Here is a 26556-nt window from a genome sequence, read left to right as displayed (position 1 = left end):
GGAAACTGGGAAAGGAGAAATTTACATGTAAATAAAGAAAATATCTAAAATAAAAAAAAAAAGAAAATAGGACATGAATTTGAGTGGTAGGAGTTAAAGAATTAGTGAGAGGAAAGGGGAGCAGAAACTAATTATATTTCAATTAAAAATAAAATAAATTAGTTAAATAAACTAAAACTTAAACAATGGAAGTGAACCTGGTCATTGCCGAGAGAGCCTTCAGTGACTGAGCAGAAGGGATATTATTTGCTGTAAATGCTAAATTCTTGGTTTAGGAATTTCTCATTTATATGCTAGGAAACCAGGTATTTCACAGTCACATATTCTCACCATGTGTAGTGGCACACATATACTCTTTCACGCTGCCTACTATATCTTCTTAGCTAACCCTAGTAGCTCCTTGTTTACACATGACACAGAACTAGAAGCTCACAGCCACCCATTGGACTGAGTTCAACGTTCCCAATGAAGGAGTTAGAGAAAGGACCTAAGGAGCTAAAGGGTTTGCAGCCCCTTAGGATGAACAACAATATGAACTAACTAGTATCCTCAGAGCTCCCAGAGACTAAACCACCAATCAAAGAGTACACATGGTGGGACTAATGGCTCCAGCAGCATATGTATAGCAGAGGATGGCCAAGTCCATCATCAATGGGAAGAGAGGTCATTGGTCCTGTGAAGGTTCTATGCCCCAGTGTAGGGGAATGCCAGGGCCAGGAAATGGGAAAGGGTAGGTTGGTAAGCAGGGGGAGGGGGGAAGGAACAGGGGTTTGTTTTTGTTTGTGTTTTTTTATTTTATTTTAATATTTTTTTCTTTTTCTTTTTTTCTTTTTTTCTTATTTTTATTTTTATTTTTATTTTTATTTTGGGAGAGGAACCTGGGAAAGGAGATATTGTATGACATGTAAATAAAGAAAACATCAAATAATAAAAAAATAATAATAAACATTGCTTTAGTCAAATATACTTGAGTGTGGTTTTGGTAGCTGTGTTAATTCAGAACCTTTGGGCTTAATCCTTGTGTTCATAGGAATCCACTAATGTGAGGCATAGAAACAAGGCATAACAACGGTATATACAACTGAGATGGGTGTGATGGTCTGTATGTGCTCGGCCCAGGGAGCGGCACTACTAGAAGGTGTGGCCTTGTTAGAGTGGGTGTGTCACTATGGGTGTGGGCTTTAAAGACCTTCATCCTAGCTGCCTAGAAGCCAATCTTCCTCTAGCAGCCTTCTGATGAAGATGTAGAACTCTCAGCTCTGCCTGCACCATCTGCCTAGATGCTGCCATGCTCCCTTGATGATAGTGTACTGAACCTCTGAACCTATAAGCTAGCCACAATTAAATGTTGTCTAGAAGTTGCCTTGGTCATGATGTCTGTTCTTAGCAGTAAAACCCTAACTAAGACAATGGGTAAACAATTTTAGCAGAGGAAACCAAGATACAAACAGTCACTGGAGAATGATGTTTAAGGTAAAACAACTATTAATACAGGAAGCAGGGTATGGGAATAATTAATTTTTCTGTTGTGCCTGTGAAAAAAGACTCAAAGCTAATGGGTCTCTATGTGGAGGTTTTAAGAAGTCTGAATTGAGTGTGTCCAGAGTGTATCATGACTTCTATGGGTTGGGGGCTAGACAAAAACTGATGTTGTGTGATATAGTTGAACAGTATTGAGAACAAGATGATATCACTTTATAGGATCTGGAGAATGAAGGGTTTGAAAACTGTCATGTAAGAAACACATGGTAAAACTGAGGCAGTATAAAGAGACTTATTTTGAATTCTGAATAATTCTCAAAGGGAAACCCTGTTCTGATTATCACAAATGAAGGGAGAGACCCATGATAGCCAGATCAGCAGGTCTTTCTCTACAATTGTCTGAAATGGTGTTGGCTGCCTCTAGTGAGTAGCTGGTGAACACTCTATGGCTGGGATAGTAGACTGATACAAAGAAATCTTTATTTGGGAGGATAAGCTGTAGGAACCAAAAGACTATCTAAGACTTACTTTCTCAGTTTTTCTTAGAATGGGGTTTAAGAATCCACACTTATTGTGGTCCTGATTAGTTTCTTTTACTTTTTTCACTTTTAAAAATTAATTTATTTGCTCATATATTACATCCCAATCACAGTTTCCTCTCCTCCTGCTCTCTTCTCCCCCTCCCCTCCCCCTCCCTTCCCATCTGCTCCTTTCTCTTCAGAAAAAGAAAAGCCTTTCAGGGATATCAACCAAACATAGTATATCAGGTTGCAATAAAACTGTTTTGGGGGATCAGGATGATTGTTTTCTAGTTCTATCTAGTTGCCTGCAAATTTCATGATGTTATTTTTTTTAACAGCTGGGTAATATCCATTGTGTAAATGTACCACTTCTTTTTTTATCCACACTTGGTTGAGGGACATCTAGGTTGTTTCCAGTTTCTGGCTATTATGAATAAAGCTGCTATGAACATAATTGAGCAAGTGCCTTTTGTGGTAGAATGGAACATCTTTTAAAAATAGGTGCCTCCCTGCATATTAAGGCTAGATGAGGCAACCTAGTAGAAGGAAAAGAATCCCCAAAGCAGACAAAAGTGTCCAAAACGCCCCTGTTCCCTCTGGTAGGTGTCCCACAAAAACATCAAGTTATACAGCTGTAACATATGTGTGGAGGGCATGCAGGCTCGCTGGTGGTCTGTTCAGTCTCAGTAAGCCCCTGGGTCCAGGGTACTTGATTCTGTAGGTTTCTTTGTGATGGACTTGACCCTTCTGGCTCCTATAATCCTTGCCCCACTTCTTCCACAGGTTCACTGAGTTCTTCCTAACGTTTGGCTGTGGGTCTCTGCATCTGTTTCTGACAGTGACTGGAAGGAGCTTCTCTGATTATGCCATATTCTCCTGACTATGAATATAGCAGAATAACATTAGAAATCACTTTATTTTATTTTATTTTATTTTGGTTCTATTCTAGGTCTCTGGAGCATCTGGCCTCTGGTTTCTGGTTGTCTAGGCAGTGTCAGGGGTGGACTCACTATCCTGGCATGGATCTCAACCTGGAACAGTCATTGGTTGGCCATACCCACCATTTCTGTGCCAACTTTACCCCAGCACATCTTGCTGATAGGACAAATTGTAGGTTAAAGATTTTGTGGTTGGGTTGGTGTCCCAATATCTCTACCTGAAGTCTTGCCTATATATAGCAGATGGCCAATTCAGGCTCTGTATTCCCCATTACAAGGAGTCTTAGCTCAGGTCACCATAATAGAGACCTGGGACTTTCCATTGAACTAGGTTTCTACCTTGCCCCAAATTGCCCCTCACTACAATTCCAGTTGACTCTCCTAGTACTCTCTCCCTTTATCCTCCCTTGACTTAATACTTCCTGTTCCTGTCTCCACCAGCTCTCAGTCCACCCACAATATCTATTGTATTTCCCCCTCCCTGGGAGATTTGTGCATTCCCACTTGAACCTCCTCTTAGCCTCTCTGAGTCTGGATAGTAGCATGATTATCCTTTACTTTACAATTAATATCCAATAATTGTACAGTTGCAAGAGAGAATATACCATGTTTGTTTTGGGGGGGTGGTTCCAGGGTGATTGTTTTCTAATTCTATCTAGTTCCCTGCAAATTTCATGATGTTATTTTTTTTAACAGCTGGGTAATATCCATTGTGTAAATGTACCACTTCTTTTTTTATCCACACTTGGTTGAGGGACATCTAGGTTGTTTCTAGTCTCTGGCTATTATGAATAAAGCTGCTATGAACATAGTTGACCAAGTGTCTTTTGTGGTAGAATGGAACATCTTTTATGTATATGGCAGGTGTGTATAGCTGGGTCTTGAGGTAGATCAGTTCTCAGTTTTTTGAGAAACCACCATATTGATTTCCAGTTTGGCTGTACAAGATTGCACTCACACTGGCAATGGAGAAGTGTTCCCCTTCTTCCACATCCTCTCCAGCATGAGTGTCACTTTTGTTATTGATCTCAGACATTGACAGGTATACGATGGAATCTCAGCCTCATTTTGATTTACATTTCACTGATCACTAAAGATGTTGAACTTCCTTTTAAGTTTTCTCTGTTGAGAATGCTGTTTATATATGTGCCTCATTTTTTATTAATTAATTTATTCAATTTACATCCCAATATCATCCCCCCTCCTCCCAATACTCCCTCACAGATCCCTCCATTCTCCTCTCCCCTTCTCCTCTGAAAAGGGCGACTCCCCTGGGTATCACTTCCCCCACTGACTACTCAAGTCACTGCAGAACTAGGCACATCCTCTTCCACTGAGGCCAGACAAAGTGGCCTAGTTAGAGATATCAGATCCATGGGCAGGCTACAGACTCAAAGAGAACCCCTGCTCCAGTTGTTGGGGGACTGGTAGGAAAATTAAGCTGAGCTTCTGGTATATATGTGCAGATGACCTAAGTCTGTGCCTCATTTTTAATTTGATTATTTGGTTTTTTGATGTCTAATTTCTTGAGTTCTTTATGTATTTTTGAAATTAGCCCTCTGTCAGATGTAAAGTTGTTGAAAAAAAATTTCCCATTCTGTAGGCTACTGTTTTGTCCACTTAGTGGTGTGCTTTGCCTTACAGAAGCTTTTCAGTTCCATGAGGTCGCATTTATTAGTTGTTGATCCTAGTGCCTGCACTATTGGTGTTTTGTTCAGGAAGTTGTCTCCTGTGTTGATGCATTCAGAGATATTCCCTCCCTTCCTCTTCTGTCAGGTTCAGTGTATCTGGTTTTGTGTTGAGACTGTTGATCCACTTGGACTTGATTTTTTTGCAGGGTGACACTAAATACGGATCTAAGTTAGAACAGCACCATTTCTTCTGAAGATGCTTTCTCTTTTGCGTTGTATAATTCTGGCTTTATAAGAAACCAGGTATCCTTAAATATATGAATTTATATCTAGGTCTTCAGATTCTATTGATCTACCTATCTGTTTTGTGCCAATTTTTATTACTATTTTTCATGCAGTTTTTATTACTATTGACCTGTAGTAGAGGTTGAAATCAGGGATGGTTATATCTCTGGAACATCTTTATTGTACAGGATTATTTCAGCTATCCTGAGTTTTTTGTTTTTCCATATCAAGTTGATTATTGTTCTGTCAAGGTCTGTAAAGAATTGTGTCAGAATTTTGACAAAATTGCACTGAATCTGTAGATTGCTTTTGGTAAGTAAGATGGCCATTTTTACTATGTTAATTAATCCTACTGATCCATGAGTGTGAGACATCTTTCCAACTTCTGATACCTTCTTCTTTTTCTTTCTTCAAAGACTTGAAGTTCTTGTCATACAAATCTTTCATTTGCTTAAAGTTAACCCAAGATATTTTATATTATTTGTGGCTCTTGTGAAGGGTGATCCTTCCCTGTTTTTTTTTTTCTCAGCCCATTTGTCATTTGTGTATCAGAGGGCTTCTGATCTTCTTGAGTTAATCTTGTATCTAACCACTTTACTGAAGGTATTTATCAGCTGTAGTTCTCTGGTAGAATTTTTGGAGTCACTTACATACACTGTCATATCATCTGCAAATAACAATACTTTGACTTCTTCCTTTCCAGTTGTATCCCCTTGATCATCTTCAGTTGTCTTATTGCTTCAGCTAGAACTTCAAGTACTATATTAATAGATATGGAGAGAGTGGACAGCCTTGTCTTGTGCCTGTTTTTTGTGTAATTGATTTGAGTATCTCTTCATTTAAATTGATTTTAGCTATTAGCTTGCTATAAAAGTTGCTTTTATTATGTTTAGGAATGCTCCTTGTTTCCCTGATCTCTCTAATACTTTTATTATGAAGGGATGTTGGATTTTATCCAAACCTCTTTCAGTATCTAATGAGATAATTATGTGGTTTTTGTTTTCTTTCAGTTTATTTGTATGGTGGATTACATTGACAGATTTCCATATGTTGAACCATTCTTGCATTTCTGGGATGAAGCTCACTTGATCATGATGGAATGTATTTTTGATGTGTTATTGAATTCAGATTGCAAGTATTTTTTGATTATTTTTGCACCAATGTTCATACAGGAAATTGGTCTGTAATTTTCTTTGTTAAGCCTTTGTATGGTTTAGGTTTCAGGATAACTGGCTTTGTAAAATGAATTTGGCAGTGTTCCTTCTGTTTCTATTTTGTGAAATAATTTGAGGAGTATTGGCATCCGCTCTTTGAAATTCTGGTAGAATTCTGTGCTAAAGCTATATGGCCCTGGACTTTTTTTTTTTTTTCTTCATTATCTTGCTCTGCAACTTCCTTCACCTTTTTATTTGGATACCAAAGACTGGGTTGTCCATTCAAAGACTAGGAAGCACCTTTGAAGTTATTCTCTTCTGTCATGACTCCAGCACTCTCGGTTTTGTAGACATTTCAGATGGGCGTTACAGGTCCTGTTAGCTGGGAGGCCAGTTTAAATTCTTCAGCAGAACTATCTCCCTTCTTTGGAGCAAAAGGCTCCCTGGGGAAAGTATGAGCCCAGCATGGTACTCCTTCCTTCAGGCACTGTACACTGACTGTAGTGATTCAGAGAATTTGTTTCCCCTCCTTGGGTCCACAGAGATGCTGATGGTGCGAGCCAATTTTTGTGACTACCAGCCGCTCTGAGTTCTTCTAGGCTGAAGGCTCTGCCAACTCTGACCTTGGTGTGGTATCTCACTGTAGGGCACCTCACTATGGGCCTGATTGGACCATACTCAGGACAAGAGGCAATTCAGTTTGCCTGCCAGCCCTACATTTACGGATCTTACAAGCTGGCCGGTTGAACCAAGTGTCCACTTGCTGATTCCAATTCTTGTGGAAGTGGGGCTTCCAGATCATGCCATTCCGGCTGAGCAACATGGTTGCCTCCTGTACAAGAGAATGGCTGAACAGAAAGGAGATTTGGGAAATCTTTGATGACTGCTTCTATTTCCTTAGGGGTTATAGGTCTATTTAAATTATTTATCTGATCTTGATTTAACTTTGGCAAATGGTATCTATCATGAAAATTATCCATATCTTTTTTAGATTTTCCAATTGTTTTGGAGTATAAGTTTTTGAAGTATTACATAATGATTCTTTGAATTCCCTTGGGTCTATTGTTATGTTTCTCTTTTGTTTCTGATTTGGATATTCTTTCTTTGTCTTTTAGTTAGTTTGGATAAGGTTTGCCTATCTTGTTGATTTTCTAAAGAACCAACTTTTTCTCATTGAATTTTTTTTTATATTGCTCTCTTTGCTTCTATTTTATTGATTTCACCCCTGAGATTGATTATATCCTGCCTTCTATTTTTCTTGGGTGTGTTTGCTTCTTTTTGTTCTAGAACTTTTGGGTTGCTAATAAGTCCCTAGTATGAGATTTCTCTAATTTCTTTATGAGGGCACTTAGTGCTATGAACTTTTCTCAGCACTGTTTTCATTATATCCCATGAGTTTGGATATATGTTATGCATTCATTTTCATTGAATTCTAGGAAGTCTTTAATTTCTTTCCATATTTCTTTCTTGACCCAGTGGTCATTAAATAAAGAGTTGTTCAGTTTCTGTGAGTTTATAGGCTTTCTGTTGTTTCTGTAGTTGTTGAAGTCCAGCTTTAATTAATTGTGGTCTCATAACATACAGGGTGTTATTTCAGTTTCCTTTTATCAATTGAGACTTGCTTTGTGACTGAGTATATGGTCAGTTTTGGAGAAGGTTCCATGCGGTGCTGAGAACAAGGTATATTCTTTTTGTTTGGGCACAATGTTTTGTAGATATCTGTTAGGTCTATTGAGTCATAATGTCCCTTAGTTACATAGTTTCTGTCTAGATGACCTGACTATTGGTGAAAGTCAGATGTTGATATCTCACACTATTAATGTGTGATTTAAGCTTTAATAATATTTCTTTCCCAACTGTGTATTCCTTTGAATATGGGGAATAGATGTTCAGGATTGAGACATCATCCTGGTGGATTTTTCCTTTGACGTGTGTGATGTGTTTTTCCCCATCTCTTTTTATTAATTTTAGTTGGAAGTCTATTTTGCTAGATATTAAAATGGCTACAGCAGCTCGCTTCTTGAATCCATTTGCTTGGATTTTTTTCCCAATCCATTATTCTGAGGTAACAACTATCTTTGATGTTGAAATGTGTACCTTGTATGCAGCAGAAGGATGGATACTGTTTTGACATCCATTCTATTAACCTGTGTCTTTTTGTTGGGGATTGGAGCTCATCAAAATTAAGAGGTTTTAATGACCAGTGATCGTTAATTTCTGTTTTCTTGGTGGTAACTGTGTGTGTGTGTGTGTGTATGTTTCTTTTGGTTTTGTTGTGTGAAATTATTTCCTGTGTTTTCATAGGTGTAGTTAACCTTCTGGGGTTGGAATTTTTCTTCTATTACCTTCTGTAGGGCTGGATTTGTGGACAGATATTATTTAAATTTGACTTTGTCGTGGAATATCTTATTGTCTCCATCTGTGGTGACTGGAAGTTTTGCTGGTCTGACCTGGAATCTGTGGCCTCTTAGAATGTGCAACTTATCTGTCCAGGCCCTTCCCTACTTCTCCTTTCCCCACTTCTCCCATTCTGCTTGGTATCTGGTAGAACAGGAAATTTCTATCCATTTGGGGGCTGGGTTATGGCAACTAGGAGGGTGGGAGCCTGGACTTCTCCAAGAATGCTAGGTCTGATTAGTTTCTAGATCATTGGGAAAGTTTCTCCTTCACACCTTGGTTTCCCCAAAAATAAAATGACAAGTGTTTGGTGGTGGCTTTTGTTTTGTTTTGTTTTGTTTTGGGGGGAGGTGATGGTTTTGGTTTTCCAAGTCAGGGTTTCTCTGTGTAGCCCTCGAACTCAATCTGTAGATCAGGCTGGTCTTACACTCAAAGATCCACCTGCCTCTGCTTCCAAAAGTGCTGGAATTAAAGGCATACACTACAACAGCCTGGTTTTTGATTTTTCTATACCTAAACTTATGTGAAATTATATCAGACTTTAAGATCAAATAATATTGAGTGGAAGAGTATACTTTGCAATAAGAATGTGTGTATGATTCTACCAGAGAACTTTCAGACCTGAGAAGCACTTTAAGAAGCCAGATACAATAAACATGCCGAGACAAAATCAGGAAAATAATCCATGTACAGGAGCTTTCAAAACACTTTGGAATAAGCCTAACCAAGGAAGTCAAAGACTTATACTTTAATGAACATTTTTAAATGCTGAGGAAATTGAAGATAAAAGTAGAATTTAGAAAGACTTCTCATATTTTTGAATCAGCAAAATCATCTATAAATCCAGAATAATCCTCCATCAAAATTCTAATGAGTTTCTTCACAGAAATAAAAAAGCAATCCTAAAATTCATATGAAAGCATTGAAGACACAGAAACAGCTAGGGAATCCTGAGGAAAATGAACAATGTTCTAGAGGTATCACTGACATAATGACTGATTTCAAGGTGACCAGAAGAAAGGGCACTTACATAATGACTGCCACAGTGGGCCAGGGACATGGGTCCACAGGGAGAAGCACTTGCCACCTAGCCTGATGACCTCAGCTGTACCTGGAACCCATGTGAAAAGCCACATGTTAGCACTTATAATTGCTACACTTTTATCAAGAGATGGGAGGCCAAAAGAGGAGAGACCTTGCCTCAAACAAGGTAGTGGATAAGAACCAACTCCTGAAAATTGTCTTCTGATCTCCACACATGTGCCAGGGCACACACACTACTACATCCACACACAATAAATGATGTTTTTTATTTTTAAAAGACACATAAATCAATGGAATAAAAAAAAAACACAAGTTATAAGCCCACACAGACACAACTACCTGATTTTGGACAGATGCCAAAATACATTGGAAAGAAGACAGCCTCTTCTACAAATGATGGTAGGAAAATTGGAATACCCACATAGAGAGGAATTAAACTAGAGCTCTTTCTCTTTTGCACAAAAATCAGCTCAGGGGTGATCAAAAACTAAGTGTAAAACCAGAAACTCTGTAGCTACTAGGGAAACACTAAAAGAGAAATAGGAAAGACTTTCTGCAAGGGATTCCATTAGCTCAGGATGTAAAACCCAAAATTAACAAGTGGGATTACATTAAATTTAAAAGTTTCTGCATGGTACAGGAGACAGTAGTGAACAAAATAAAAACAAACAAAAAGACCCTGCAGAAAGGGAGGGAAATTGTTAGCTCTACTTCTGATATATAAAGATTTCCAAAAAGAAAATCCAAAAGAAACAAAAAAACAAGGAAAGAAATCCAGTTAATAAATGGGCTTAGTAAATGGGCTAATGAAATGATAGCTCTCAAAAAATGACCAATAAACATGAAAAAATGTTTAATACTCTTAACCAAAGGGAAATTCAATTTAGGATTTCATTCAGAATGGTTATCTTTAAGAAAATAAATGGCAGATGCCTTCAAGAATGAAATGCCTCTTACATGGTGTTAGTGGGATTGTTAAGTCAGCCACTGTGGAAATCAGTATGAAGATTCTTCAAAAAACTAAAAATAGAATGTTCATGTGACTGAGCACCACTCCTGGTGTATGAGCCCAAAAGTCATCATAGCTCAGAGAGATATACACATCTAATAGTATTATAGTGCTATTCACTGTAGCCAAGATTATGGAACCAATCGAGTGTTCACTACCAAATAGGGAAAGAAACTGGAGTATTTATACAGTGGAGTTTATTAATTCACAAAGCAGAATAAAGGACAATGGTTATAATTAAAGATTATCATATTAAATAAAAAAAGTCAGATGTTGGCTGGGTTAGGCACTTATTGCCAAACCTGAGATCCTGGATTAGAACTCACATGGTGGAGAGAGGGGACTGACTCGGACAGGTTGTCCTTTGACTGTCACTCATGTGTCACGGCAGGAATGTGCATGAACTTATAAACACACAAACACACAAATATATGTGTTTATTTTAAATGACAAATATTGTATCTTTTCTCTCATCTGTGGGTCGATGAAAATAGAGACAAGACTAGAGGGATGAAGTATATGAATGAGAAAAGAGAATGTGTGGAGGACAGACATGAGCAAGCTATATGATAAACTTGTGTGGAAATCACCATGCTAATTGAATATATTCCAGTAAAAAAATTAAGTTGAAGAGAATATATATGAGACCATGTGTAATTTGCTGCTGTTATAAGAGTGAAATAATGACATACCAGAGTAGTATAAAAATGTATACTAAAGAGAAGAGGTAACTCAATACAGGACCATGGTTCAGTCAAAAGGCAGGCAAGGAAGAAAGAGAGAAAGAAAAGTACACTAAGGAATACATTTTCATCTGTTTAAAAAGAATGGCTTGAGAGTTTTGCCTGAGAGTTATGGATTTGGAAGAGCCAAAAGCTACATGGCTCTTTCCCCAGACAAGACCTGCTGCTATACAACAGGGAGTAGTAGTCAGCTGTAAGCCAAGCAGGTAACCTTTCTGTGCCCACAACAGATCACCCACCCGCAAAGGAGAATGTGTCTCATACTTACATTATACAGATGTTCAATAAGCAGGGTCCTGGGCAGGGATGTTTTAAGGCAGGGAAAATTTCAGCATTACCCTTGCCCAGCTATTCCTTAGGAAGTGAATTGAAATTGAAGTATTTGTCATAAGCAGATGGCAGGTCTCTGTAATTGTGTCCCTCAGCTATTAAAGGTTTCCCAAGAGAACAAGCTGCTTACATGTTACCTCTGCCTCACAGAAAAGTAAAGCTGCATGCTGCTTTGAATAGTTGTCCTCAGAAGTATGTGTACCTTTCCTGTAGAGTTCTGCTTGTTTTTCTTGGTAACAAAACTTGGTTTAGATGCCTTTACAAAGAGTAGTCTTCTGCCACTGAAGCTAAGCTTCTCTTTACCTTACTTCTGGCAATTTGATACTTCTTCCAGCTGAATTCCTGTTTTCTATTGAAATACTGCCATAAATTGGTACTGAGAGAACAGACTTATTAAGAGGCTAGAAAAATATCTTTGAGCATTTGAACAAAATGACTTAACCAAATGTTACACAGAGAACACTACTCTTATCTTGGTTTAGGGTTCCTCTTGCTGTGATAAAGCTTAATGAACAAAAACTAACTTGGTGAAGAAAGGATTTATTTTATTTGGCTTACACTTCCAGTCATAGTCGTCACTGAGGGAACTCAGGGCAGGAACTTAGGCAGAGGCCATGGAGGATTGCTGATTACCGGCTTGCTCTCATGGCTAGTTCATCCTGCTTTCTTATACACCCAAGAACTACCTGCAGAGAGATAGCACCACCCACAATGGGCAGGACCCTCACAAATCAATTACTAGTTAAGAAAATGACCCACCAGTCTGCCCACAGGCCAGTCTGATGGAGACCCTTTCTCTACTGACTTCAGATTGTACTGAGTTGACATAAAGGCAGCCAACATAATTCTTATCAGTAAAGGGGCCAGCTCAAAGGAAAAAAACAGAGATGGGAGATGTATGCAAAAAATGCAAGGTTGTTTGAATTGAATTTAAAGTTTGTTGACACTTGGAAAATAGGCAATCATGTTTATGTTTTGTTTTTTTAAAAAGTCATACAATGAAGTTCTTTTTGTAGAGCCTGGCCTGAGGTTCCAGAGTTTGTCTCAGCAACCCTCACAAGGGAGGTCACCTTCTTTGTGTTTATATTATGAAACCCAGGCAAAAATTATATTTGAAAATTTCAAAAACTGTCAGCTATAGGGAAAAATAGGAGGGCATGAAAATAGGCCTGGTTTACATAATGCCATTTGCCTTTTTTTTTTTTTTTTTTTTTTTTTTTTTTTTTTGGAGCCAGATGAGGAAACATGGGGTTCCCAAACCACATTTATAGCTTCTGGACAATGAAGTTACTATATTTTAGCCAGTTTTACCACAACAACCATTTAATATTGGCTCTTTCTTTAGCCAACAGTAAAGCTCTTGTGAAATCTTGGGGGGGGGTTGTATATTTTCTTTATTTACATTTCAAATGTTAACCCCTTTCCAGGTTTCCATCCCTCCTGGAAACACCCTATCACATCCTCCCTCCCCCTGCTTCTATGAGGGTGCTTCTCCACCAACCCACCCACTCCCACCTCCCTGCCCTCGATTCCCCTACACTGGGGCATCTATCAAGCCTTCATAGTATCAAGGACCTCTCCTTCTATTGGTGCATGACAAGGCCATCCTCTGCTACATATGCAGCTGGAGTCATGTGCATTCCTTTGTTGATGGCTTAGTCCCTGGGAGTTCTGGGGGTGGGGGTGGGGGCTGGCTGGTTGATATTGTTGTTCTTCCTATGGGGTTACAAACCCCTTCAACTCATTCAGTCCCTTCTCTAGCTCCTCTATTAGGGACCCTGTGCTCAGTCCTATGGTTGGCTGCTAACATCCACCTCTGTATTTGTAAGGCTTTGGCAGGGTCCCTCCCTCTCTCTGCCTCCTGTGATTGTTTTCTTCTCCCTCTCAAGTGGGATTGAAGCATCCTCACTTGGGCCCATCTGCTTGTTAAACCTCTTGAGTTCTGTGGATTGCATCATAGGTATTCTGTACTTGTTTGGCTAATATCCACTTATTACCTCACAGAAAATTTTAAACCAGTTATTCAAGACCTGGGACACCAGAGAGCCATACAGAATTATGATGAATCATTAAAACTCTTTTCCCAGGCAGGAGAATTGGTTCCACATCTTTCAGGTACAGCACTTGGGTGAGATAGCCACGGCAGTGCTGGAAAGCTGGCATTGGTAGTATGGGTGTGGAGAGAGATGACCAGGCTATGGCTTGAAAGTGGGAAAGCTGACCCCACCCCTCTCCTAAGCAAAGCAGGAGAGCTGGACTTAGTGGAGCTGGCTCCAGAGTGCTGCCCTAGCTGGCCAGCTCAGGTACCACCCAGGCCCAGATCTAAGGCTTTGAATTGGACTACTACCCCATCTGCTGGAGCAAATAAAGGGCCAGTCCTACAGATCCAAAGCTGCAGTATCTCCATGGCACAGGGCAACAGCAGGATATCCAAGAGAAGTCCTGGTGAGGATCCAGTCTTGATAATATAGCAGAAGCCGGCGGCCTTAAACAAGACCAATGACTCATTGCAATGGATATTTGCAAGTGAAGATGTTTAGACAAAAGGGTGCACTGTGTGACTTACTGCCACTTCCACAATGAGATTTTGTTTTGTTTATTTAATTTATTTTACTTTTGGTGGGGAGGTTGCAAGGATGAAGGACAGATACAAAGGGACAGGAAAATGAGTGGGATTAGTACACATGATGTACAATTAACAAAGAATCAATAAACAGTTAAAAAATATTTTGCCAAATAAGTGACACTTGGACTTCTAGGAACCTCTGCCTCCTGGGCACTGTGTTATGTACTTGAGGTTTGAAGAATACAAAGTTCCACATAGTAGAATTGACTGATGGGACTAGGCAGTGGGTTCTGACAAGACACACATGCAACAGATCTTACATGGGAGAGTCATTAAAGAGGGGTACAAGAGGCAGCCTCTGGGAGAGAGAGAAGAGAGGGAGAAAACGGGAAGACTGTTGCTTTTATTGGGGCTGTGATGTATGCTCAAAGGGACATATGACAGTATCCCTTGGACAGCTAGAGATGGTATGCCTTGTTGTTGGATCCATTGAAAGCTGGCTGTAAAGATGTCTGATTGCTAACATTGACCGTCTCAAGAGAAGAGACTTAAAAATATTAATAGTTAGTGTACTGGCTGGTTTTGTGTGTCAACTTGACAACAAGCTGAAGTTATCATAGAGAAAGGAATCTCCCTTGAGGAAATGCCTCCATGGAATCCAGCTGTAAGACATTTTCTCAGTTAGTGATCAAGAGTGGGAGGGCCCATTGTGGGTGGTGCCATCCCTGGGCTGGTGGTCCTGGGTTCTTTAAGAGAAACTGAGCAAGCCAGGGGAAGCAAGCAATTCAGCAAGCAGCACCCCTCCGTGGCCTCTGCATCAGCTCCTGCTTCCAAGTTTCTGCCCTGTGTGAGTTTCAATCCTGACTTCCTTTAGTGTTGAACAGCAACGAGAAAGTGAAAGCTAAATAAACCCTTTCCTCCCCAACTTGCTTCTTGGTCATGATGTTTTGTGTAGGAATACAAACCTTGACTAAGACAGAATTTACCAGTAGGGAAAATCTGTGTCTCTTCCTAATCAAACATAACATGCCTCTCACACAGATCTTGCCAAAACAGACTTTTTTACTGGCTCCAGGCTATAATATACTGATTGATATACCTGGGCATGAATCTGTAGTATAAAAGAAAAAAACATTTTTTTTTTTCAGAGCTGAAGACCAAACCCAGGGCCTTGCACTTGCTAGGCAAGTGCTCTACCACTGAGCTAAATCCCCAACCCCTAAAAAAAAAAAAAATTCTAACCCCTCCAAAAGAAAAAAAAAATCTCCTTGTGGAAGCTGTAGTGTGTCACAATGTATTCGAAGGTATACCCTTTTGTCTGCACTTCTTTACTTGCAAATGCAGCTGGTAAGGCGTAGAGCCAGCTCTCCACTCTCATGACCCCAGAATGGTGAGGGGCTGGCATCTCTTCCTCACCCACACCACCTTACAGCAGATGAATAGCAGGGCCAGCTCTCCAAGGCTCACATCCTCAGGGCTGGCTCACCTGCACCTCCCACTACCTCCCCCTCCTCTGAAACCAGGGCCAGCTCTACTGTGATACCTGTGCAAGGTGCAGGCCTATCCTGAGTACTGCAGATGTCAAGGGGTGGGGCCAGCTCTCCCAGGATTCCCAGAGGATGGTTAGGACCAGCTCTGAATAGCCTTCAGACATCAACATGCCCGAAGGTGGCAGCTCAGACCAGGGACTTCTGCCTGGCCTTTGGTAGTAACATATCACCTGCTGCTACACAGCACAGATCCAGACATGGCCCTCAGTGAGACCACCAGGCCAAGACCTCACCATGGCCTTAGGTAGCATCACTGGCTACTCATATCAGGCTCTTCTTCACTATCTCAAATCTCTGGTTCAACCTCTCTTCATTGTGCTCGCACTGTTCTGCTTCTCTTTCATCTGTCCACCACTTACTTGCTCCTCTTAGTGGCCTCAGGACCCTCTGGGTATGGGGCGTCGGGGGCGGCGTCGGATCAGGAATCATATGCTCTACCTGTACTGTGTGGCACCTGGCAGGGGTCATTGACGGCTTACTCCTCACCCTGTGGCTCCAGACTGGAGGTCACTTCTCAGGCTTGTTCTGCCAGCCAAGACCACGAGGTGCATGGCTGGTGGTCATGTCCAAGATTGCTATGTTGAAAAAAAGTCTCCAATATAAAATACAGAGAAGTCAGAGCAAGCAGACACCATGCAAGATATAAAAGAAAATTTCCTTTAAAATCAATCTTTCTTTAAAACCTGCAATTTCACAAAATTAAAGATATAATTAATTAAATGAAAATCATCAGAAGGGAACTGGGAAGATACCAAATCAGTAAAGCACTTGCCCCACAAGCATGAAGACCAAAAATAGCAAACCATGCATTATCAAAACCCACATAAAAAGCCAGGTGCAGTGACATATACCTGTATTCCCACCATTGGCAAGATAAGGGAGGCAGAGACTTCAGTGAGAGACCCTGGCTCAAACAAAAGATAGAAGGTACTTGAGGAACAAAACAATGTGACACTGTGGTTTATTTTTCAACTTTTTCTTTTTTTATTGGATATTTTATTTATATACATTTCAAATGTTATCCCCTTTCCTGGTTCCACCCCACCCCGGAAACCCCCTATCCCATCTCTACTTACCCTGCTTCTATGAGGGTGTTCTCCCACCTACCCACCCACTCCAGCCTCCCTGACCTGGCATTCCCCTACACTAGGGCATCAATCCTTCACAGGACCAAGGGCCTCTCCTCCCATTGATGACCGACTAGGCCATCTTCTGCTACATTTGCAACGGAAGTCATGGGTCCCTCTATGTATTCCTCTACACTGGGGCATCAATCCTTCACAGGACCAAGGACCTCTCCTCCCATTGATGACCTTCTGCTACATATGCAACTGGAGCCATGGGTCCCCCCATGTGTACTCTTTGGTTGGTGGTTTATTTATTCCCTGGGAGCTCTGGTGGGGTCTGATTGGTTGATATTGTTGTCCAGTGGTTGCCTGCGAGTATCCACCTCTGAACTTATCAGGTTCTGGCAGGGCCTCTCAGGAGATAGCTATATCAGGCTCCTGTCAGCATGTACTTCTTGGCATCCACAATAGTGTTTGGGTTTGATAACTGTATATAGGAAGGATCCCCAGGTAGGGCAGTCTCTGGATGGCCTTTCCTTCAGTCTCTGCTCCACACTTTGTCTCCGTATTTCCTCCCATGAGTATTTTGTTACCTCTTCTAAGGACTGAAGCATTCACACTTTGGTCTTCCTTCTTCTTGAGCTTCATGTGGTCTATGAATTGTATTTTGGATATTCCAAGCTTTTGGGCTAATATCCATTTAACAGTGAGTGCATACCATGTGTGTTCTTTTGTGACTGGGCTACCTCACTCAGGATGATATTTTTTAGTTTCATCCATTTGCCTAAGAATTTCATGAATTCATTATTTTTAATAGCTGAGTAGTACTCCATTGAAATACTACCACATTTTCTGTATCCTCTGCTGAGGGACAACTGGATTCTTTCCAGCTTCTGGCAGCTATAAAAAAGGCTGCCATGAACATAGTGGACTTGAACATGTGGCTGCTATGAACATGTGTCTTTGTTACATGTTGGAGCATCTTCTGGGTATATGCACAGGAATAGTATTGCTGGGTCCTCAGCTAGAACTATGTCCAGTTTTCTGAGGAACAGCCAGCTTGATTTCCAGAGTGGTTGTACCATCTTGCAACCCTACCAGCAATGGAGGAGTGTTCCTCTTTCTCCACATCCTCCACAGCATCTGCTATCACCTGAGTTTTTGATCTTAGCCATTCTGACTGGTGTGAGGTGGAATCTCAGGGTTGTTTTGATTTGCTTTTCCCTGATGACTAAGGATGTTGAAGGATGTGCTTCTTGGCCATTTGGTATTCCTCAGTTGAGAATTCTTTGTTTAGCTCTGTACCCCATTTTTTAATAGGATTATTTTGGTTCTCTGGAGTCTAACTTCTTGAGTTCTTTGTATATATTGGATATTAGCCCTCTATCAGATGTAGGGTTGGTAGAAATCTTTTCCCAGTCTGTGGGTTGCCATTTTGTCCTATTGACAGTGTCCTTTGCCTTACAGATGCTTTGCAATTTTATGAGGTTGACTCTGTGTTTTAGAAAAAGAACTTTTTGCTATTTTGTAATAAATGCAAATGTTGTCTTACTAGAGATATTTAAGAATCTATTCTCACATGAAACAGTGTTGTGAGTGTATAAACTTAGTTCATACAAAATTTTAATATAGCTCTATGCCAACCCCTGTGATAGCATTTTATGTGTATTACCTCAGTTAGCCACTTCAGGAACCTGTAATGTAGACATGTTATTATCCCTGTTTTATAGATTAAAAAGTTAGAATTTAGAAACAATAATATTTATATGGCTAATAAAGGCAAAGGTGGGATTTGACTGGCCACCTAACCTCCGGGCCGATGCACTCAGATGTCTCATTGCCTCGGGTAGAATTTCAGAAGTTATTTATGATTCTAGAACTTTCACAAATCATCTCTGTCTAATTTTCATGGTTTCACTGAAGCATACTCACTGTTTCTTATTTCTAGGTCTATGTTCCAGATGAAAATAATTCTGTTTTGGGAAGAAATACAAATAAACAAGTTTTTGAAGGCTTGACAACTGGACTTCTCAGAGCTGGTGCTGCGGTTTTTAGCTGTCTGATTGCCAACCGACCAGATGGAAACAGCCGGCCAGCTACACCAAAAATATCAACCCAGGAAATGAAAAACAAACCCTCACAAGGTGATGCTTTTGACAGTCGAGTGCAAGACCTTATCAGGTAAAATCACTACGCTTCTTCAAATGTTTTTTTAAGATAGTAATATAATTAGAAGTTAAGACTTTCCAGATAGCTGTAGTTTTTGCAGCATGGTCCATAAATTTTTGGTAGAATCTATACCATCATTTGTAGAAAGAAGGAAAAGCAACATAAAGTTCAACTGCCCCTCTAGGATGTGGTGCCAGAGTCCTATAACTTCTTAATAACAACACTTTGCTCCTCAGAGCACCCCTTCTCTGAACCCCCCAGCCCCAGTCGCAGTTTAGTCCAGAATTAATCTAACCAGAGCACTTGTTCCAGCCTAGGCTTTGGAGTCTTCGCAGCACTGTAAGTGTGCAGCTTCTCATTTAAACTAGATGAGGAAATTGTTGGGGGAGGTTAAGTGCTTCAGCCAAGGTTATGTAATGAGTTAAAAAGTAGAGTCGAAAATTGAGACTGGAGCTCACATCTACTTAGACTCTCAACATCTGTACACTTTCCTCCACACAAATGTGGCAGTTTCTGACACCTGTTCAGGCCTGCCTTGCTTCCTTCAAAGTTTCCTTTGCTCCAGGGAAATTAACTCCTACTTCAGCATCTGAACTTTTTTTTCCCTTGTGAATCTTGAATCAGGTAGAATGTTTAATTTCCCAGCAGGGTTTCATCTGGTGTTAATCAGTTAGTGTTGCACCACTCAGCAAGCCTTCTGTGGTCTGCACTGATCTTTGGATTCCAAATCCTTGCAATTTGTTGCTCTATGAAACTTATGGTAGGTTAATAGGGAAAGAAAATGCCCTCCTCTGCACTGGTTTCTTTCACAGCTCATATATTCCCTCTGGCTTCTTGTGCTACTTCATTGGGAAGAGTTGTTTCATTCAGTGTCTTTCCTTCACTCCCCATTTCATTTCCCTGCCCTCTTTTGAGAGCATATTTATTGCTGGAGAGCACCAGGCCCTTTGGGTCCACAACCATTTATCTTAGAGCACTTGACTTTTACCCTCCTTGCCCTTTCTCTCAGTTGCTTGATCCCATTCAATTTCCTCATGTCCTTTTGGTCATTGTAGAACTTAGCCATCCCTGCTGATGAATGTCATTATGTCCCAGCATTCTCCCTTAGGGATGCTGTGAGCCCCTCCTTTGGCTGTAGTGAGGCAGAAGGTCCAGCCTACAATTCCAGTAGAAAATGCGTGTATTTTCACATAGATTACTAAATTGCAAAATCCTTCTTTTTTTAATATTTTTATTTTTTACTGCTGTCACTCTCTTCAGACACACCAGAAGAGAGCATCAGATCCCATTACAGATGGTTGTGAGCCACTGTGTGGTTGCTGGGAATTGAACTCAGGACCTTTGGAAGAGCAGTCAGTGCCCTTAACCACTGAGCCATCTCTCCAGTCCCCTCCCAAATCCTTCTTAAAAGAAGAAGTTATTGCAGGAGGCAGGGGAGGTGGAGAGAAGGGAATAGCAGTACTTCTCTGTCATGACAAATAACATGTGTAGCTTTGAAAAGATGATTAACAAGCACAATACTTGAGAATAAATCCTTTGGAATATTATTTTCTTTTTTTTTTTTTTTTTTTGGTTTTTCAAGACAGGGTTTCTCTGTGTAGCCCTGGCTGTCCTGGACTTCACTCTGTAGACCAGGCTGGCCTCAAACTCAGAAGTCCTCCTGCCTCTGGAATATTATTTTCTTAAAGATATGCATTATAATATTGATTTGCTATGCCAGGAGGTAGGACTTATTGTGAATCATCTCAGTGATGATTTGATAGAACATGCTCACTTTGCCCTTGAGGATGCCTCACAGAGCACACGGAGCATGAGTATTAATTTCCATGTTTGTTTTTTTACCCTTCCCAATGTTAACTGACAGGAGGCCATACTTCATCGCTGCTGCATCCTGGACAGTGTTGTCCATTGTAAAGGGAAGTGGGAAGGCGTCATTGCAGTCTTTGGAGCTGCTGTCAGACTAGGCCTAGAAATGGATCTTGAACAGAGCCAGAGAAAACCTTGACATAGGTCTTTTTCTTCTTACCTTGCACAGAACAGGCACGAATATTTCTTTTGCAGTGTTTAAATATTCAATTTTTTAAATGCATCAACATACACAAAAAACAATATTGTAGATATTATGCTCTAACAACTGGTGTTTTTCTCTTTTAATCTCAGATTTTGGAGGTTTTTTTTCCTTATTGTAAACAAAACAAATGGCACAGCTAGAATTACCTCCTTACCTTTGTCCTTTTTCCCTATTCTTTCTCTTCTAAGACCTGCATCATTATCTTAGAGTGGACAGATAACATCCCATGCCTGTTTTATGTGTCTGTGTGAGCATTTGTGAATATCCATATACAATATATTGTACTTTAAGTTTATATGACTTCATAACAATTATATGAATACTCTGATAGTATTTGCTAATTACTAGTTGATACAATTAATTCAACATGTTTTAATGTTAATTTTAGCTGTTCTACAATTCTGCTCTATAAATAAGCTCATATTTATTTACCTGTTCCTCCTTTTTACAGAACGAATACCTTCCTAGACATGTTCTGTGTTTATATCATTTTCGAGGTCATGTACTTACAGGAGGAATTGTGAATGATAAAATAAATGAATGTTCATCTTAGCAGATAATACCACACTGTTCTCACTAATAACTATATAATTTTTCTATTTCTATCATCAAAAAGTAAACGTTCCCATTTCCCATATCCTTGCTTTTATAATTCTCATAGGCATAAAATGGTAAGTGGTTATTATCTTCATTTACACTGTACTTTTTATTAGCAAAGGAGAACATTGTTCATCAACATTATCTATATCAATCAGAATTTGGTTGTAGAAAATAGAAACCACTGTAACAAATTTAAATTAAAAGGATTTAATGTAGAAAATTAGGTGTACAAAATTATCTTTTTGGTCTCCAAGAACTCCCAAAACAATAATGTAAACAGAAGAGCTGTTGTATCTGTAGACATCAGGACTACTAGCTCTTTAAAAGTTAAGAATTATGCTAGGGCCGGGCAGTGATGGCACAGGCCTTTAATCCCAGCACTTGGGAGGCAGAGGCAGGTGTATTTCTGAGTTCAAGGCCAGCCTGGTCTACAGAGTGAGTTCCAGGACAGCCAGGACTATACAGAGAAACCCTGTCTGGAAAAAAACCAAAACAAACAAACAAACAAACAAAAAAGCATTGTGTTAGAGCAAGGAGATCACTCAGTGAGTAAGGTACTGTTCATGCCTGTGAGCACAGCGTTAGCTAGCAGGCAGAGACAGCTGGGTCCTCCATGCTCGCTGACCTGGCAGTATGCTTCACAGTCAGTGAGAGACCCTGTCTAAAAAACAGGTGGAAAACTATGAGTTTAAATTACATTGATTATGTACTGGAGACTGAATTTAAATCGCATTTACCTATGGATAGTGTACTGGACAGTACATAAATCTATATCCTCATTTTCCTTTTTTTTTCATAACATTTCTATTAGATATTTTCTTTATTTACATGTCAAATGATATCTCCTTTCCCAGTTTCCCCTCTGAAAAAAAGAAAAAGTGAAATGAAATAAAATAAAACAAAAACAAAACCCTGTTCCTCCTCCCACCCCTGCTCACCTTCACAGGATCAAGGGCCTCTTCTGACCTTGATGACCAACTAGGCCATCCTCTGATACAGCTGGATATATATGCAGCTGGAGCCATGAGTCCCACCATGTGTACTCTTTGGTTGGTGGTTTAGTCCCTGAGAGCTCTGAGGGCACTAATTAGTTCATATTGTTGTTCGTCCTAATGGGCTGTAAACCCTTCAGCTCCTTCGGTCCTTTCTCTAGCTCCTTCACTGGGGACCCTGTACTCAGTCCAATGGATGGCTGTGAGCCTCCACTTCTGTATTAGTCTGGTTCTGTCAGAGCCTCTCAGGAGACAGCTATATTAGGCTCCTGTCAGCCTGCACTTGCTGGCATCCTCAATAGTGTCTAGGTTTGGTGATTGAATATGGGAAAGATTCCCAGGTGGGGCAGTCTCTGGATTGTCCTTCTTTCAGTCTCTGCTTCATACTTTGTCTCTGCAACTCCTTCCATGGGTATTTTGTTCCCCCTTTTAAGAAGGATCGAAGTATCCACGCGTTGGTCTTCCTTCTTCTTGTGTTTCTTGTGGTTTGTGGATTGTACTTTGAAAGGAGTGGGAAGATGGGACAACTTTTAACAATTTGAAGCCATTGTTTAGGATGGTGGGCAGGCCTGTTTGTTAGGAGCTAGGCAGAGTTACTCACTTGTTCTTTCTCCCATACCCCTCCAACTGTGCTGGAGCCTAGTACAGACCTATAATCCAAACTCTCCAGAGGCAGAAAAGGAGTGAGTTGAAGGTCAGCTTAGGCTATACTACAAAACATTGTCTTAAAAGTAAAGAAAAACATCTCTAACTGTGTCTATTTACTTCCATGTACCTAGACAAGTCTTATTTCATGACTTGGGAAAGTCTGTGTGCTCCAGGACTGGAGTGCCTTTCAGATACAGTGGCCCTTTTCCTACTCCTTGTGTTAAATACTTGCTTTAGAGTTCTGTTTTAATATCAGTATGCCACACACAGTTTCCTCCATATACTGTTGGAAGAGTCTGTTGTGTTCCAGCTTTGAGAAGTGTTTTACTTGGAGCATAGTAAAGATGCTGTTATGTTGTCTTCTCACTCCATATTTCCTATAAGAAATCAGCTTCTTGTGGCATTTTCTTCTGTAAATAATGTGTCCTTTTTTGTCACTCCAGACTTTGTCTTTGACTTTCTGCAATTGACAGTCTGTTTAAGTATAGGTCCTTTGTGCTTGTCTTGCCCACAGTTAGTTGAACTCCCTGAATCTATATAGATTGATGTTTTTATGCATATACAGAAATCTATCTAAAAGGTACCTCTACAAAGAAATTTTTAACTATAGATGACTTTATTTGTAAGTTCCGTGAAATATTTCAGAGGGGGAAAAATTGCTACCAATCACACAAATCCTTTCTCAGAAAAGAGCAAAGAATACTTTGGTTTATGATACCAATAGAAACGCCTAATATAATAATAGGCTTATTATAAATATAAAAGTTTTCTCTTTTATCTGGGAACTGAATGATCAAAGGCAGAGTAGAAAACCACAATTCATTTTTAATTTTTACTACAACAGTACCCATGCTCCTACACCCTATATATCCTACATATAGTGGATTATTATTATTATTATTATTATTATTATTATTATATAACAATTACTATTGTTATTATCAGTAACAAGTCTGATAAAAATATCCCTCAAAGTCCCACATCAATATCTCTTTGATGAATGTAGCGTAGAAATCCCTGACTAATGTTAGCACAGTTAAATCTAGCACCATATTAAAGGATGGTCATGTGTGGTTTATTCCAGAAATAGAACACGATTTTAATATTTGTAGCCCCTATTAATTGATTGCCAATGATAAGAAAGGGTCAAAGATTGTACCTTTCTGGCCGGGTGGTGGTGGCACACGTCTTTAATCCCAGCACTTGGGAGGCAGAGGCAGGCAGATTTCTGAGTTCGAGGCCAGCCTGGTCTACAAAGTGAGCTCTAGGACAGCCAGGGCTATACAGAGAAACCCTGTCTCGAAAAACCAAAAAAAAAAAAAAAAAAAAAAAAAAAAAAAAAAAAAAGATTATACCTTTCTGTCATGCTAAAATATTAACCTGCTACAGTTTCATAGATGGCAGAAAAAGAGAGGAGTCCCTAGGTTAGAAAAAAAAAATGTTATTCTTAGAGTTTGATTTGGTTTGCCCAAGTGTCACAAGAACAACAGAAAATCTAACCAAGTAGATGCTGCACATGAAGTAAGTTTGTGACTCCCAATCCCGTCTCTCCACCATGATTTTCCCTTTCTAATTTCATGTGATTCTTTGTTTAACCCACCAAATCCATTGATACCACTATATGTAGGATATATAGCATGTAGGAGCATGGGTACTGTTGTAGTAAAAATTTAAAATGAATTGTGGTTTTCTACTCTGCCTTTGATCATTCTTCCCAGATAAAAGATAGAAAACTTTTATATTTATAATAAGCCTATAATGCATTAGAGCTAGGCTGATATCTACCCTCTAAACTATTATGTCTATTTCTCTATCAATAACTCCACATTATAACTTGCCATGTTCCATCTAGGCTGCTCTTAACTCCCATTGGCCAGCTCTCATGGCTGTTTTCATGATTCACTTACCTCATGGTATCTTTCCTCTCTCCACCTACCACTCCCTCCTCCTGGTCTCTCCTCAGACCCCAAGTTCGGAAACCCAAACTCCACCATCTCTCTTCTGCCCAGCTATAGGCGATAGGCAAATTTATTCACCAAGCAGGGATAACTCCACAAGCATCACTTGTGTAGTGCAGATTTTCTCATCCCTGGGGATGATCAGGCTTGGGAAACAGTATTTAGCATTACAATACATAGCAAAAGACAAATCTCAACAAAGTATCCCTCATTGGTCTTATCCCTGAAGAAAACTGACTTAACTTCCTTCAGCAGCCATCAGTTGCTAATAGCTCCTCAACTAGAGGTGGGACTGAATCAACCTTTTTCCCTGCTATGTTGGGATTTTGGCTGGCAGGATTTCATGCAGATGTTGTACATCTTGTCACAGCTATGAGTTCATGTGTCATGTCTAGCAAACACTGTTTTGCTACAGATGATCTTTCTACCCCCTCTTCTGCAGTGATCCCTAAGCCTTGCAGTGAGTGGAAGAATGGTATGTATAGATGCCTCATTTAGAACATGGTCTCTTATCCTCTACACATGACTACACTCTAGGTCTCTATATTAATCACCATCTACTACAAAAAGAAGCTTCTGCAATGAGGACTATGGGTATAACAATAAGAACTTAGGAGGCAATTTATTTCTATGTCCATTTAGCAGAATATTAGGATTGGGTTTGCCTTAGGCTATGGCCAGCCCCTGAGGCCTAGTAAATGCTACCAGGCATAAGTTCTGGCTTTTAGAGAGGGCTTTAAATAAGGAAAGTAGTTGGTTAGTCTCCTAACACTTGTACACTGTTGCACCAATTGGCATATATTGTCTGGCCAGTTGTCAGTGTACCTCACAGGGTTTACATCTGGGTAAGAGTGTTACTTTTCTCCCTCCGTGACATGTATAGAACCTTCCAGGACTATGAAAGCTAGTTACTAGGGATGACTTGATTTCTCCAAATCCTATGACTGTGATTCATGTATGTGGTGCCATTATAGATTTTTTTCTTGTCTATAGTCCTGCCTAGTATCACACATTTTTACTTGCTTTATCTCTTTAGTGTTCTTTAATTTGAAATTGTTTTCATTCTTTGTCTCTGTCTCATGTACCCACAGTTTTCAATGGGGATACAAATTATTTTATGGAGCATTCCTAGTTTGTCCTCATGATTCAATTACAATTATGTATTTTAGTGGAGAACCTACAGTTGGCATTAGAAATTTAAAATGTTAACAAGAGTATTTGGGTAGCATATCTGTGTAGGCAGTTCTGCGTAAAGTCAATAAACCAGAAAACACAACAAAATCACATAGCAGTGGGAGGGAGGCTATTGGGGAAGAAGGATAAAAAATTGTGAGGTTGTCAGGTAGATTGTAATGTAGTGTGTTTGTGCATGCGTGCGTGCGTGCGTGCGTGCGTGCGTGC

The 26556-nt window shown here is 39.9% G+C and overlaps 2 protein-coding genes and 1 pseudogene across 13 annotated transcripts in view; 1 reads left to right on the top strand and 2 right to left on the bottom strand.

Annotated features, from left to right (window-relative positions):
* Window positions 1–26556, bottom strand: part of Isl2 (ISL LIM homeobox 2) — a 329789-nt gene that overhangs the window by 240802 nt on the left and 62431 nt on the right. The window lies entirely within an intron of this gene.
* The window catches only part of Scaper (S-phase cyclin A associated protein in the ER), a 498868-nt gene that overhangs the window by 420456 nt on the left and 51856 nt on the right, over window positions 1–26556 (top strand). For both annotated transcript variants that reach the window (XM_031343583.1, XM_031343584.1), the window contains exon 27: window positions 18666–18898. In XM_031343583.1, the coding sequence (XP_031199443.1) occupies window positions 18666–18898 (233 nt within the window). The remainder of the gene's footprint in view (window positions 1–18665; window positions 18899–26556) is intronic.
* LOC116072246 lies at window positions 6187–6834 on the bottom strand (annotated as a pseudogene).

This window comes from Mastomys coucha, unplaced genomic scaffold (assembly GCF_008632895.1).
Source record: "Mastomys coucha isolate ucsf_1 unplaced genomic scaffold, UCSF_Mcou_1 pScaffold23, whole genome shotgun sequence".
NCBI classification, from domain to species: Eukaryota; Metazoa; Chordata; class Mammalia; order Rodentia; family Muridae; genus Mastomys; species Mastomys coucha.
This window is presented reverse-complemented; position numbering and strand designations above follow the sequence as displayed.